This window comes from Peromyscus leucopus, chromosome 8b, assembly GCF_004664715.2.
Source record: "Peromyscus leucopus breed LL Stock chromosome 8b, UCI_PerLeu_2.1, whole genome shotgun sequence".
Classification (NCBI taxonomy): Eukaryota; Metazoa; Chordata; class Mammalia; order Rodentia; family Cricetidae; genus Peromyscus; species Peromyscus leucopus.
The window spans coordinates 50,128,117-50,144,258 of record NC_051086.1 but is presented as its reverse complement, the minus strand read 5'-3'; the positions used below and the strand labels follow the sequence as shown (position 1 = coordinate 50,144,258).

The window sequence follows — 16,142 nt, the reverse complement described above, 5'->3', positions numbered from 1 at the left end:
GTAGCTAACTGTCCATTCAGTGGCTGGATGGCTTTCATCTTTTCTAAAAATGTCAAATCCATCTCAGGGGGAAACATGTTTTGGTGGGAGAATGTTCTAAAGAATGCATCTCATTTTCATTCTCAAAGAAAACTTAAATCCTGGCAAGGTAGCACATGCCTGGAATCCAGCACTCAAGAGCCTGAGGTACTAATTTCACAAGTTCAAGGTCAGTTTGGCCTACATAGGAAGATCCTGTCCCAAAGAAAACAAAGGGAAACTCAAGAACATTCTTAAACAATACTATTAGTGAGATAGGAATACAGCTGTCACAGGGAGAACATTGAGGATCAGAAGTGCTTCTTTAAAAAGCATCCTTATTATTGATATTTACTCTCTCTCTCTCTTCTCTCTCTCTCTCTCTCTCTCTCTCTCTCTCTCTCTCTCTCTCTCTCTCTCTCTGTGTGTGTGTGTGTGTGTGTGTTGTGCCCAAGAAGCTTCTAAGGACATGTTGACAATCCTGTATGCTTCAGGTAATCATAATAAGAAATAAAGAAGAAAGCATCTTACCCAAGTATTGATTTAGATCCATCCTGATGAGAGTCAATATCTAAAGTAATTCCTGTCACCATTCCATTCCCTCCTGATTTATTCTAAATCCTATTCTAAATGCCTAGAATCTGAATGTATTTTTGCAGTTTAAATCTATACTTTACCCTGAAGAGGGCCGACACGGTCTGGAAAGAGGAGCCCTTCTTTTTTGCTCCTTTCTTTGCACCACCATCTGAGATAAAAGAAAAAAACCCATCAATAGAGTCAACTCCCAGAGGACGGAGTGGTGCAGGAACATTTGGAGGGGATAGTTTGATTTAGACGAAGGACATAGAAAGTACCTGCTTCAGCACTGGCATATGTGGAAAAGAGGCTGGCCAGAGTTTTCATTGCGGACTTCTGGTACAGCCCCACCACGGTGTCGTTCAGGGGGTCCTTGTTCTTGTCCAGCCAGCCAGTGATGTTGTAGTCCACGGTGCCCGCGTAGTGAATGAGGGAGAAGTGGGCCTCGGCCTTGCCTTTGGTGGGCTTGGGCTTCTGGAAGTTGTTGGACTTTCCCAGGTGCTGGTCATACAGCTTGTTCTTGAAGGAGGTGTCTGTTGCCTTGGGGAACATGCACTCCTCTTCCAGGATGGAGAAGATGCCCAGTGGCTGAATTCAGAAAAGGAGACCTATGTTAGCTTCACTTTCTTCGGTGAATGTAGACATGATGGCTGTCGTTTGAATTATGAGCACTCCCAATTAAATATAAACACAGAAGTCAGGCTCTGTGCTCAAAAGTCCCTTTGTTATCCCTAGAAGGACTTTCCTACCATCTCATCCATCATTCAATCTGTAGCATTAGGGTCAGTTAAAAGAATAGCTAGACACGAATCCCAAGGAATTTGCAGGTAATTTTGAAAATATTTTTTATTACCATACTTCCCCTCCCCAACACTGTTCAATGAATAAATTTGTTGTCAAAGTTTTATTTTCCTCCAAAAAATGTACTGGAACTGGGAAAATAACTCAGTGGGTAAGAATGCTTGCTGTGCATAAAAGCTAGGCATGGTTACATGCCTACCTGTAACCCCATTGCTGTGGGGCAGGTAAGAGGTCACCAATCTAGTGGAGGCCCTGTCTCAAGAGAATATGGCAAAATGTGATAGAGTAAGACACCTAGCATCCTTCTCTGGTATTCACATGTGCACAGAAGATGTACCTGCACATGTTTGACTACACACTCTCTCTCTCTCTCTCTCTCTCTCTCTCTCTCTCTCTCTCTCTCACTCACTCTTTTGGCTGAGAATAATATTCGACTCCATGCACAGGAAGAAAAAAATAATATAAATAACCTAAATATTACTTAAGATATTTTAGATGTTTAATCTCCTTAAATATAGATTCTTAAGTAGTACAAGCAATTTGCCTTCTTGATTTCTGGTATACTGGCTGTATCGTCTGCGCATCAGTTTTCATTTAGAAACGTGTTTATTTCTATTGATGACATCCTGGACTATAATGGAGGCAGATTAGAGCTGGCGAGAGTGGTTCTAGCGAAGCTGACTGTCATGATGGAGTGCTCACAACTGCCTCTAAACTGGATAGGAATCGGTATTAGAATACGATGGGGGAGGAACTAAATGAAGCTAACTCCTTCCAGACCCGTCTCATGTAAAAGTTGTAAAGAGGAAGTGATTTCTAAATAGTGCTCTTCCAATTTGTTCAGATCTCAAGCAACTGGAAGGACAATAATACTTTGTAGAATTCTTTAAGACATCTGAAGAGTCATCCTCATAGACAGACCCTTCCATGAAATTCATACAAACCTTCTCGATGAGCTCAATGCAGGCAGCCAGGTCCATCCCGAAGTCGATGAACGTCCACTCGATGCCTTCCTTCTTGTACTCCTCCTGCTCCAGCACGAACATGTGGTGGTTGAAAAACTGTTGCAGTTTCTCGTTGGTGAAGTTGATGCACAGCTGCTCCAGGCTGTTGAACTACACAGAGCAGTAGAGATTTCCCAGGTTAAGTGGGTATTTATAGGAGCAAATTCTGTTAGTGGAAATATTCTTTATGGGAAATAATCTGAGTAGAGTGATGAGATTAAATTTAGGTATTTAAGCTGATTGCTGTTTGTTCATTATCCCCAGGAATACATGCTTTTCTCATGAGTTCTGGGCAGTCTTTAGGTACTTGGGTATTAATTACACTACAATTTTTCCTTCCTTCCTTCCTTCCATTCTTCCTTCTTTCCTTCCTTCCTTCCTTCCTTCCTTCCTTCCTTCCTTCCTTCCTTCCTTCCTTCCATTCTTCTCTCCTTCCCTCCCTCCCTCCCTGAATCTCTTTCTCCTTCCTTTTTTTTTTTTTTTTTTTTTTTTTTTTGAGACAGAGTCTCACCAAGTAACTCTGGCTGTCCTTCAACTCACTATATAAACCAAGCTGGCCTGTAATTCACAGAGACCTCCCTGTCTGTTTCTGTCTCCTGAGTGCTGGGATTACAGGTGTGTACCACCATGCCTGGAAAATCCATCTTCCACGTTTTATTTTCCTATCTATCTATCTATCTATCTATCTATCTATCTATCTATCTATCTATCTATCTACCTACCTACCTACCTACCTACCTATCACAATACAGTTCTAATGGAATTCACTTTCTTTTCACCTGTGAGAATGCAAAGAAAAGAATGTATATCAAGGTATAGCCACGACCCTGTTTTATGACTTTTACAGCTTTATGACTCTGATGTGAGAGAGAAGGGGGAAGTGGGTTATTAGAAAAGCTCACTAATAGAGGTGGAAGCCTCTAGTCTCTAATTCTAAGAGAGTTCGCACTCTTACCTTTGGTCATCATGTTATTAAGGGAAGGCTATGTTAAGACATTTAGTTGTCTAAATGAAATAGACAGTTCAATTTCTCTTCTGTTGACAACAAATAACCCCTTGTCTGATCTATGAAAGTAGAGATCTGGTGCAGTATAGCAGTTGAAGATCTGAGAGTCTTTGTGATCACGTACTCTCTTACTTTACCCAGGATAAAGCCAAAGCCTGGAGGTTTATACGGTAAACCTGGAAGACAGGAGGCCAGCACCTATGGCTGGGCTCCTACCTATGGACTTTCTCCCTGCCATGCCCAGGTATCAATGCAAGATGCCTTGCAGAGGCACCAACCAATTGCTGCCGATAGATCCTATCTTGGCTTTGTGTTACATGTCCATGGAATCTTTAGCAGAAGTCTGATTTTCCTTCCATATCCAATTTCTGTTGTAATAATAATGGTAACATTAACTTCTCTGTATTGAAAGTTAAACAAGGCAACATTTTGAGGTCTCTAAAATAGTATCAAAAATATACTGACTGTTCAATAAATTAAGCTATTATTGTTACTATTTCCTATTATCTCTTAGATATTTGGGGGCTAACTCTTGTACTAGGTACAATGTTGGAGCAAATAATATGCACAATATAAATGATTATCACTTAGTACATTGAAGTTCAAAATTATGTCCGTCACTTTTTATTAATGGGAAGATAACTCACATCAAAGATCTCAAAGCCAGCGATGTCCAAGACCCCGATGAAGTACTGCCGGGGCTGCTTGGTGTCCAGCTGCTGGTTGATGCGGGTGACCATCCACAGGAACATCTTCTCATAGACAGCTTTGGCCAGGGCGCCCACCGCATTGTACACCTTTGCAGATATAGTAATTTTTGTTAGTGTTATTGAGCCATGTCATGGAGGACTTGGTGTGTGTGTGTGTGTGTGTGTGTGTGTGTGTGTGTGTGTGTGTGTGTGATTCATGGAGGATATGCACTTACTTGTTGCACAGTCTGGCCTTTGGTGACGTACTCATTGCCGACCTTGACCCTGGGGTAGCACAAGGCTTTGAGCAGGTCAGCAGAGTTCAGACACTGGAGATAGGCAGCCTTGTCAGCCACTGTGGTGACACAAATCAAAAAATGATTAACATTTAATGTTTGTCCTCATCATTTTGTCTTTCTCCTATCCAATTACTCTATTATTGGTAACAAAAAGGTTAAAAAAAAACTTTAAATAATTTCAGAGAAAGTCAAATAAGATTCTTTGTATGTATACTGAGGCACCTGTTTGCCACAGAATGGTTTATCATTTATCCCGGCTTTTAGTAACTTGTTGCAGGTAGGATTTGAGAGCACCTTCATTAACCATAAAAATGTAAACAGTGTTTATTGTGACATTCTGTTTAAGGTTTGAGACATAGCCCTGCTCCCCCTTTAAGACTTCAGGTGTTGCCAGAAGAGTAAGATAAATGCACCATAGCACTCATTGTCAGGGAGGGTAAAAGGCTGAGTATGGGGACTCTTATGCAACTTTCACCTCCCTGGATTTAACCTGACTGGATCAAAGGTCTTACTTGTTTATCTGAAAAAGAAGGCATTAATTAAACTGGGTGATCCTTTCTAAAAGTATGTGTAATGCTATATGTCAGTCTCAAGATAACATCTGGAGAAGATTGAGGGAGAAAGGGAGAGGGAGAAGATTGTCAGACTAGGTTGTTGGGGAAGGGTTTGGGGAAGGGGAATAACTGGGTAGTGGTTCCTATGTACTGAATGCTTTTTCATATGCAGAGCATGTGATTTTTCTTTGTCAGTTCTTTTTGTATCTTACTTGCTCGCTGCCTTTGAGAGGTTTATATAGAGACAGCACATGCACACAAACAGATGTGCCTAGGAATACCCTTCACCTCTCACCCTATGCAAAGATCCTCTAGTGCTAGGTCCTAGGCTTTCCTAACTAATGCTAAAACAATATGTAACCTAATCGTGTATACCTACCTACCTTTGCCAAGACAAAGTAGGAATATTATTCCACCTCATTCTGTCTACATCTCTACAGCTCTCTGGCCCTCAGTTGAGCTTTTATGTGACTTTGGGGTTTGTTATAGCTTATTTGAACTGGTAGTGATAATGAAGTGATGGAGATAAGAGAAATGAGGGTGGTGAGGAAGGGATATGTGTATACAACTAGGCTTTCATCTTCAGAAGTGCAGACACAAGAAGATGTGAGTTTAGGGTGGAAAGTGTTTCAGTTAGAAGATTCTGCTTTTTAAACTGAGCTAGAGGGTCTTTGGGTACCTTCGGTGCCATCTGGCTCAGCCTGCTCCTCTCGCTGCTTCTGCTTGAACTTCATGTTCCCATAATGCATCACGGCCCCTGTGAGCTTATAGATGGACACTTTCTCTTCAGGTGAGAAGCCCAAGATGTCAATGGCACTCTACCAGGAAAGATGAAAGGGCAGAGGTTAGGGTAGAAGACGCTATTTGTGAGAATTTATAACTACACCAAGGTGACCACACCTGTGTGGGGTTTGCTGCTGCCATTCCTACACATAATGGGCTTTTGAAAAAGTGTGTGTAAATCTTATGACTTACATCTGTGGCCATTAGCTCTTCTTGGTCATCAATGCTGGGCACTGTGATCTCCCCCTGACTGACAAAGGCGAAGTCATATGGGTTGGTAGTGATCAGGAGCATTTCTGGGTACACAGAATTCTTGTTTTAACATGAGATATTGTTAATATAAAATTTAACCTCCACCCACAAATTTAAGTTCTTTTTTACCAATTAGTTCAGGCTTCTTATTGGAAGTGATCTGATAGAAAATGTGGTAGCTTCTTTCAGCTTTTAGCTGGAAAGTGACCCGGGACTTCTCCAGAAGATCTGGAAAGAAAGATATTGAACTAGAAAAACTGTCCACTCTATTGACATATTGTAAATGTTTGTGTCTTTGGCCAAAACTGGGGACACTACATTTGATTCCACTGAGGTGTCGTCAGGATTCTCATCCTGTGGTTACATATTAGAACCAAAATGCACATGGTAGCTGCCATGTGTCTTTCCATGTAGGTGCAGCCACTGAAGTATCCTTCCCTGGGACAAGTTTCAAATGTGGAATCCGTGACCTCTGTGTGTTAGCTGATTTCTAGTGCCCTTGGATCAGCTCACATGATCTGTGGTAAAAGTCTACCTTGGAAGGATGGATACCTTTACCAAATCAGAGCTAACCCTTAGATAACCATGGGGTGGAGATTAGACTTGCTTCTGAGGTTTGGAAGTCCTCTGACATGTGAGAGGGGATCATCAGCCTTAGATTGAGATTCAGGGTACAGATAGTGAACTGTGGGTGAGTCTGGCATTAGCTCATAGACAGCTCTGGTGGTAGACTGCTTCTCTGCAGGCTCCTTACACAGAACATGTTGCAGAACGTCCCTGCAACCAAACTGACTTGCTTCCGCATTTAGATTTTCCCACAGTTTAGTTACTCACATGTTTCAATATCAGCTGATGCCAGCTTCCCTGTGGTACCAAAGTGGATTCTAATGAATTTGCCCTGGAAAAGATAATGATGTGTTTAGTATTAAACCCTCAAGCACACAGAGATAAGAACCTGAAATATTCAGATACAATGACCCCAGCATGTAAGGGCAGAAAGGGTCCCTCTGTGACCAAGAGACTCACAAATCGAGAGGAGTTGTCATTCCTCACTGTCTTGGCGTTGCCAAAGGCCTCAAGCAGGGGGTTGGCACTGATGATTTGATCTTCCAGAGTCCCCTGCATGGGAAAGAGGAATCCTCACATCTGGGGATCCAGACTCCTAGGCACTCTAACTGAGTCTGAATCCTTGTTCTGGCTACCAGGCCCACCTGCATTTTGCCAGACTCCTCCTTCTTCTTGTCCCCAGTGACTGCGATTGTCGCAAAGTACTGGATGACACGCTTGGTGTTCACAGTCTTCCCAGCCCCGGATTCTCCGCTGCCAAATACAAGGGAAAGGAGATCAGAACCATGGCACATCGGGGCAACGGTTAAGACAGTCACTGCCTACCAGGAAGAAGAAAAAAGTAACATACGTGATCAGGATGGACTGATTCTCTCGATCTGTGAAAGGAATAAAGACCACCAGTCAAAACAAAACAATGCAATGTATATTCAACAGAAAGCAATGGAGTCAGGTGAACTCAGACTTGGCCTCTTCAAAGATGGCACCCGTGATTTCAGCTTTGGGTTTAGTAGAGTAAAATCTGTGAAAATGAGAGGGAAGGAATCATCTACTTCCTTTTCTCACTTTATTATATAAGTGCATGTAAACCTGTGTGTGTGTGTGTGTGTGTGTGTGTGTGTGTGTTACAGAGTCCCGAGACTGGTGCAGGGAGTCTTCCTTGATGGCTCTGCACTTTATTTATCAAGGCAGGGTCTCTCAGTTAAACTTAAAGCTCACAGATAGAGCTAGTCTAGCTAGCCAGCTTGTTTGGGGGCAATTTTCACTCCATGGCTCCCCAGCACTGTGGTTACAAGCAGGCCCGGGCCAGGTCTTCCTTGATGGTTGCTAGGCAGTCCTATTCTGCTCACAATGGCTAGCACTAGCAGCTGGGCATTTCACTGGTAGCACTATGTCATCATATTCTGTTCCTCTATGTGGCAAGCACTTTATTCATGGAGCTGTCTCCCTGGTTAGATTCATACCATTTTAAGTGTATAGTTCTGTAGTATTACTTTCCTCATGTGCATCCATCAATACCTTCCACTTCCAGACTCTTTTCATCTTGTAAAACCTACCCTCTGTATCCAGTCCATAGTGGTTCTCTTGTTTATCCCATTGCTCAGGACCTGGCAACCACTCGTCAGCTCTCTGTTGATGAATTTGATTACTACTATCAAGCCCTCACACAAGCTGAATCACCACACAGTGTTTGTGATTTTTTTCCCTTAATGTGTCCTCAAGTTCATCTATGTTGTGGCACTGTCAGAATTGACTCTTTTTAAAGGAAGAGTAATATTCCATTGTATGACTATACCACCCTTGGCTTAACGACCCATCTGCTAGTGGATGTGTGGGTACCTCGCATATGTTCGCTGTTGTAAATGATGCTGCTGCAATCATGGCCTACAAAGAGCTCTTCGATCGCCTGCTTCAGTTCTTTTGGCTCTCTTCCCAGAAGCAGGGACCATGGATCAGACCCTAATTCTATTCCAGTTGCTTGAGAACCTCTTCTACTCTCTTCTGTAGCAATTGTGCCATTTTCCATTCCCACCACAGGGTACGGTCTCCTCATTTTTCCACATACTTTCTAATACTTTCTATTTTCGTTTCTTTTTTCATCATAGCCATTCAGATGTGAGGGGGGCATGTTTTATTATTATTTTTTAAGTTATGTTATTAGAAAATTTAAGTACACATAAGAATAGAGACTATACTAATGAGACCCCGGATGCCCATCTTATAGAGAAATAGTCCTAAGTACTCGGCCAGTTTCATGTCATCTCTATGCTCTTTTAATTTTACTGGATTATTCTGAAGAAACCCTCAGGCATCAGGAGGTTTTTTTTTGTTGTGAGGAATAGGATTGTTGTGAATCACAGGATTGTTAGGTCATTAGAGACCTGAGATGTTGCTCAGATGAAGTCTGTTTATCGGAGAGGAAAGCTGAGACGTAGAGAGGAGGAAATGGCCTTTTAAACATGAATTACAGACTTAGACAAGGCTGAAGATAATCAGGTCTTTGGGCTTCCAGTTTGTGTATCTTTCAACTCCTTGCTCTCTGTCCAGCTTTTGCTGTCACTCATCTGACTGCTGGTGATGGATGCCAAATAAGAGATGGTCTGAAGTGGTACATGTTTGTTTCTATTTATTTTTGATTTTCCTCTTAATATTATAAATGTTTGTCTATATATTAATAATAAACTCATACCAATTTCCTAGTTTATTACCTCTGCAATCTTGTATTGCTAGAGTGTCGATTTTTGAGAATTCTAAGTTTAAAAGTATTTCCAGAGAAAATCAATACAAGTCTAGATGTTATTTAGATGTTTATACAAACTTTGACTTAAAAAAAAATCTCAGGCTTCTGTTCAAGGGAATACTATGAAATATGATTAATAAGATTTTTTCCTAATATGAATAAAATCATGGACAGCCATATTGCTTCTTGTAGGAGAACAGACAAGGAAACTGTCTCCCGGTCTTCCGGGTGATGTTCAAATAACACTAAGCAGGCCAATGCCATGGTTCTGTACATCTTTGTATGAAACACATGTTTGGGAGCCTAGGTCGCAAAGCCTGGAGAGTCATTTATGGGTGGTGGCGCACATCACAGCTGCTGAGTACTGAAGCCTCTGACTGGAGCCAGCCTCCCGGGGCAGGGGGAGGTGGCTAGTTTCTGCAGACAACCAGAATATTGCCTTTGGGCACAGAATCCTTGTGAAAGTCCAGGCCAATTTGTCATAGGGGGTCCCTGTTGCATCCCTTTCCCCTCTTCCCCATTTTAAAAGACAACTTACGAACAAGTGCAGCAAAACAAATGGGAGGAAAAAAAAAAGTCCCCCAGCAACCCAAACTCCACAGAACAGGGAATTAGGGAATTAAGACTATGTTCAGAGGGAGAACATTTGGTGTGTGAAGATAAAAGCTTTTAGTGCTCTACTGGGACCTATCATGAGTATGCTTTGATAAGGACTAACAGACTTTGATAGGAGAATGTTTCAACCTCTGTGGGAGAAATTTTATGGGTCTCTCTTTATCCACACTGCACCTCCAATTTACTCATGCCCAGTCCCCAAGGCTGGCAACATCCACAGAAGAATTCAGAGTTCTCTAGATATGGCTGAGAACTCATTCCTTGGACTGGTGAGGAGGTAAATGGTTTTTTGTTGTTGTTGTTTGTTTGTTTTAAGATCTATTTGAACTTTTGTATCTAAATCAGAAGACAATATGGGAAGCAACTAATTTGTCTTCAGAGACCTGCTCCTTGCTTCATCTGAGCTTGCATGTGCTCACCCTGTTGGCTTGGGCAGGCCAGTGAATTCCAGAGTGTCACTGTTCACATCCTAAAGTGGAGATGACTGCCGGAAAGAGTAAATGTCATGGCTGTAGTTGTTCTTTGGAAATGGCAAGTCCCATGAGGCAGGGGTGTCTTATAATAAGACTGGGGTGAGCTCCGCTTGTCCATCCCAATTGTGTGTGTGCACATTCCTATAAACAGATGCTTCACTCACCCGTCAGCATGAACTGGTAGGCGTTGTCAGAGATGGAGAAGATGTGGGGCGGGGCCTCCTGTCGCTTCTTGCCTCGGTAGGCCGCCACCACCTCAGGGTTATACACCGGCAGCCACTTGTAGGGGTTGACGGTGACACAGAAGAGGCCCGAGTAAGTCTGGTGAAGAAATCAGAAAATTCAACATAGTGCCTCTTACTTTGTTTTTAAGAGAAATAAATGGTCTAAAAAGGGCTCTCACGTAGATCATCCAGGCTGCGTAACGCTCTTTGAGGTTGTACAGCACTCCCGGCTCATGGAGGTGGGTCATCATGGCCATGTCCTCGATCTTGTCATATTTGGGTGGGTTCATTGGGAAGACTTGATCCTCCTTGACAGTGAGAGTCTGGCAAGGAAGCAGGCCAGTCAGAGATAGGGTTAAGTCTGCTACGATTGAACACGCTTTCCATTATATAATTATTCAATGCCTTTTAAAGGCATGAGCATATTTGTTTTTCAGGTCTGATGCCAAGAAAGACTGTTTCCTGTTATAATGTAGGGATTTGTACTTTTGTGAGCATATTTTAATTGTATAAATTCAGAAGGTTTAGCATGATTGCTCTTCATACACTCATGAAGCATGGGTTGATGGAATCCACCTATCCCTCCATTATCCAGCTACCATTTCTTCCCTGGTTGTATAGACAGAGGAAATGAAATCAGCATACAGAAGAGAGGTCCAGAGACCCCTGATTATTGTAACACTACCCATGTTTTAAACAAGATTTTTTTTCCTTTCCTTTTATACTCATTTTGTTAGGCTAAGCACTTTTAATTTTTTCACATCCCACCCATCACAAGAAACTTCTTTAACTACGTCAATACTTTATGAACTAAATAAGTAACCCAGGAATTTTTGTGACAGAAGGGGGTGGTTATTTTATTTTATTTTTCAGGCTTAGAGATTTAGACCTGGAAGTAGGGGACTGAAGGGAGATGGTGGAGGCCATAATGGGCTGGATCCTGAGGGAACTTGGGAAGGGGGAGATGCTGGAGTCTGAATTCCTTTAGCTCCCAGATCTTAGGACCACACACTGGGAGGAGACTCTTACAGTGGCTATAGGCTTAGGCAGCCCTAGCAAGGGAAAGCTAGAATCTGGATTGAGCCGGGGAAATGAGCCCAGAGCATTCTCACTTACTGCTCCACTTTCTGTCTTCACGGTCACTTTGCCTCCATCCTTGCTCTGTATGACGCTTTTCACGTAGGATTCCTTGGGCTCCGCCACAAAGACAGACGTCTTGGCATCAAAAGGCTTGTTTTGGGCCTCAATCCGCTCCTTCTCCGATTTTCGAAGGTAAGGAGCAGCTTCGCCAAAAATAGCCATCTCCGCATCCGAACCCGTACTCATGGCTGCTACTTATTTAGCTGAGGTATCTGCCTTGGGGAACAGGGGGGAGAGAGAGAAATAGAAGGCAGAAGTCAGACATGTGGATGAGGATTTGAAGTGTGGTCTTCAGCTCAGGCTGAGACCCTCCCTTCAATCTGGCATCTTGGCTCGCGTTCTAACACTGTGTGGAGGGCTAGTTAGGAATGAAAAATGTAATTCGAGGACTCAGTTTTAGAACTTGGCAACTGTCCTTTCCAGAATCTTGACTCCCAGGAGTAGGTACCTACATCTTCAATTGCCATGAAAACCCTTTCACCCAGCTCTCCCCTTCTGAACTAGAGCGATCTCTGTCGTTAAAGCTGGTGAGGGATTGTTTTACAGCAACTGTCATTACTTAATCCCCTTGTCTCCTGCAGAATGTCTGCATCTGCCACAAGCTAGGACAGCCACCTAGTTAGGAAGGAAACGTTGCTTTGTGCACATGGAAGTGGGTATTTTCAAAGCTACCAGAGACACTTTCTGATTTTTTTTTAGATGATCTCACTGTTGCTCAAAACCAAATGAGTTTTCATTCCCTTGGCATTTGGTGTTACATCTCTTGGTGGACTGTTAGAAGTTCCTAACCAGTTCTTGTTCTGGATTTTCGTCCTTTGGCTTGGGAGCATGAGACTTAGCACTGTCCTGTCCCCTAAATCTCTTTTGATGTGAGAGATTTCAGCTTTCAGTTTAGCTGATTTAACCACAGAGCAATGAGTGCTTCCATATGGAGGCTTTTCTTCCCACAAAAATTCCGTAGGGTTCTTTTCTTTCCGCTCAGGGAAAGAAAAGCATTAAGAGTTTGTCACACACGCAAAGGCTATTGACTTAGGATCGATCAGTGAGCCTCTGCTGTGGAGACATGTTAAACTGGCAGACTTTTTGCTTTACTCTGAGGTACTAACTTGCTTAGGGCACAGCAGAATGGCTCCTAAATTATGCATGGTATTTCAAGGCTGGAATACCTGCAGCTTTACAAAAGAAGGACAGTATTTTTGTTTCTCACTAAAATTAAGTGAATCCTTACAAAGTAACTCAAATATGGTTTTAACAAGATGTTTATGTTTCCAGTGTCAAGTAAGACTCTCTGGAGTGTTAAGACACTGTCTATAAAGTGTCCGTCCGTCCAACGCTTTGCAGTAGAGGCCTTGGCACACAGTAGTTTATTGCCACTGGACAGTTATAGCAGCTAACTCACTGTCAAAACTCATCCTGTCCCAAATGTCCCTTTATTTTGGGCTTCAGTGAGGCTAAGTAGTCTCTGAGAATAAGGCCTTGTGGAAAGATGATTTCCAACACGTATAACCAGTCATCCCCAAATGCTTTCTGCTCTAAAAACACGGAAATGGTGGATAATTAAGAACTATTCACAGTTCCCTTAGGTTAAATCCCCTTTGTCATCAATAAAAGAAGAAATCCAAGTCTTACCTCTAGGGTTTTGGATGAAAATGCAGGGTCACAACTGTCCCACACTGTAAGACATGAAGTTTCCTGTTAGTGACGCTCAGCAATCCTGGCCTAGAGTACAGAATGAAAAGTTCCCCTGCACTGAAACTTCAAGCCTAAGAGGAACTGGTTCATGCTCAAATAGCCACAGGGTCCTTGCTGTTTGCCCCCAGGGTCCTTGGTGTCCCAAGCCACAGGTCCTTGCTGTTTGCCCCCAGGGTCCTTAGTGTCCCAAGTCTCCCATCACTTACCTCTGGGCTCTTGGCGGAGATAGGGCTTGAGGGGCAGCCCTGCTTATATAGGAACTAAAGTGCTGATGCTGCAGCTACCTCCCCTTTGTCAGGACAAGGCATTTGGCAACAGGAACCCTCGGCGTAGTTTGTAGCGACATTTGGCATGTTCGGATATAATTAGAAGTATTCATATCATTCAGAGTATGTGAACCAATCTCCTATAAATAATTTGACAAGGACCCTTCTGCCCTCTGAGAATGCTTTCTAGTGTGCTGGGAGGGGAATCTTTGACAGTGCCTGGTGGGACATCTCATAAGTTCGTTCTTAAGAGTTATATTCAATTTGGCAAACTGTCATGCACGCCCGTCCGGTGCTGCCAAACGATCAGATGCCCAGCAACGCACTTTCCTTATTTGTTCCCACAGGAGCCCCCACACAGCATTCCCTTGGGTCATCGCCAGGGCTCATCCTTGGAGTCTGACTTGGGCAGCAGAGCCAAATCAAGAAGAGCCTTTATGCTGAGTCTCCACCATTGGGCCAATGCCCACCCAGCCAGCATGCAGAGGAACTATTATTAGAAGTTAATGCCTTCATCGTAGGGAAAAATATAGGAAAGAAAAGAGAAAATGCAGCTAGACTCCCGTCTGCAGAGATAAGATGGGGGAATGTAAGTGGGGCCACATTTTATGTACAATTATTTCTTACGACCTGCCTTAACATTAGTGTGGCTGATTTTCATGCTATTCATATAATTCACATCCTTATTTTTAAAAGAAATTATTTTGTGGCTATGCTTTTAAAATTAAAGCCTTTCCTTTTGAAGTCTTCTGTATTAAGATATAATTTACATATGGTCTAGCTTACCCTTTATAGGTGATAATTACGATTTTTTAAGCTTCACAACAGAGTTCACTTTCTTTGTCATATTTATGCCTGCACATCTTCACCTAACCACCATGAAGGACAGGATGTGGCAGAGCTTAAGTTCCAAGAGCTTTGCTATGTGTGTGCAATTCTGTAGCCTCGTTGTATCTTAATGACGTGAAAATCAACATCTTATAGACTAGGCAAAATTTCCCTTTTGATAATTCCCTTCTCTCAATTCTAGTTTGGTTTGTAATAGCCCAGACTTTTGGGGGTATATTTTCCTATGGATTTCTGGGAAAAAATAAATTAGTAAAATCGGTGTAAGAAAATAGGCTCATAGAAAAATGGGTGCTATAAATATTTAAAATGAACTTTAGGTAACATCACAGCCTATATAGTTGCCAGCTTGCTTTTTTTTCTGATCTTGGTTCATTTCTCTCATTAGTATATAAACAATATGGAAACACTTCATAATATACAGAAGTATGTTAGTCTAATGAACCCGTGGTATTTCTGATTGGTAGTTCATGGTCCACCCTATTTCATTTGTAGCATCATCCACCCCCTTATTACTAGATTATTTTGATGTTACTTACTGTAAAATCAGGGTGGGATTTCATATGCTTGAGATACAGTTTGCTTTTTCAAGACATGGACAATTTCTTGTGGTCTAATAATGGTCTTAACTCTGCTGGAACATCTCTAACTTCTAGTATTTAGGTCTTCCAGAAGTCCTAAATTTTTAGGCAAAGTCAGAAAAATATTTCCTTTATGTCTTTGCTCTTCTGTGTGTATTGTAAAAGAATTTCTAAAACTCTGGGACTCAGGATCATACATACATTATTTTATATTTTCAAACTAATGATATTAAGAAAAATCTTAATTTTGTAGTGTGTGTGTGTGTGCATTCACACGTATGAGGGATTCCATACTTTTCCCCATATTCCCATGCAAATAGCACAGATTTTGATGTCTATTGGGACAATTTTTTCTTCTTCTTTACTTATTTCAGTGGCATTTTGGTGGCTTTTAAAGTCTATATATGAGCTTTAGAATCAATTTTTCAGATGTGAAAAAATCCTGTTGGATTTTGATTTGGATTAAGTTGATTTAGTAAGTTCATTGGGCAAGAATTGCTAAAGTAGTGAACTCTTCCCTCGAAAAATTCTACATCTCTCCTCTAGTTCTTTTCCAGGTCTTAGATATTTTTGATAATTTTTGTTGTTGTTGTTGTTGACTAGGTCTATTTTTCCTAGTATACTTTTTGCTTGTTGATTACTAACATGTGTCAGACATGTTTGCACATTTGGAACTAGAGTTTCATTTATGGGAGCAATTTGCCCAACTAAAGTATGTGTTTCAGAATCCTTTGCACACAGGGAGGCAGGTGACACTGTTTGGGGTAATAAGATGCCAACAGAAGTTGCTGTGTGGGGCTTCCGCAATTGCTTTTTATAAAGAGGGCATACTCCACGTGGCACCTTTTCCTCTCCCGTCCTCCCGATCCCTGCATAGAGCATGGATGAATGTGTGGAGATAGTACTGAAAGAAGGATCGAGAGAATTTCAGAGAGCTTAACCTTGATGTTCCTGAGCTGGACTGTTCCAGAAAGTCCATTAATTCCTTCTGTCATGCTTCTGTGTCTTTTATACCC

At 42.0% G+C, this 16,142-nt stretch overlaps 1 protein-coding gene across 2 annotated transcripts in view; it reads right to left on the bottom strand.

Moving 5' to 3' along the window:
• Nucleotides 1-13,696, bottom strand: part of LOC114693131 (myosin-8) — a 30,925-nt gene extending 17,229 nt beyond the window's left edge. Inside the window, exons 1-17 of one of the 2 annotated variants that reach the window (XM_028869377.2) lie at nt 13,640-13,696; nt 13,371-13,414; nt 11,718-11,957; nt 10,781-10,924; nt 10,542-10,698; nt 7,400-7,427; nt 7,194-7,302; nt 7,009-7,101; nt 6,817-6,880; nt 6,112-6,210; nt 5,923-6,026; nt 5,627-5,765; nt 4,331-4,449; nt 4,053-4,202; nt 2,340-2,510; nt 873-1,182; nt 696-763 (exon numbers count right to left, since the gene is read on the bottom strand). In XM_028869377.2, coding sequence (XP_028725210.1) covers nt 696-763; nt 873-1,182; nt 2,340-2,510; nt 4,053-4,202; nt 4,331-4,449; nt 5,627-5,765; nt 5,923-6,026; nt 6,112-6,210; nt 6,817-6,880; nt 7,009-7,101; nt 7,194-7,302; nt 7,400-7,427; nt 10,542-10,698; nt 10,781-10,924; nt 11,718-11,927 — 1,965 coding nt within the window. In that variant the 5' untranslated portion in view covers nt 11,928-11,957; nt 13,371-13,414; nt 13,640-13,696. The remainder of the gene's footprint in view (nt 1-695; nt 764-872; nt 1,183-2,339; nt 2,511-4,052; nt 4,203-4,330; nt 4,450-5,626; nt 5,766-5,922; nt 6,027-6,111; nt 6,211-6,816; nt 6,881-7,008; nt 7,102-7,193; nt 7,303-7,399; nt 7,428-10,541; nt 10,699-10,780; nt 10,925-11,717; nt 11,958-13,370; nt 13,415-13,639) is intronic. The other variant, XM_037201126.1, reaches the window with a different exon arrangement.
• Nucleotides 13,697-16,142: the final 2,446 nt, after the last annotated feature.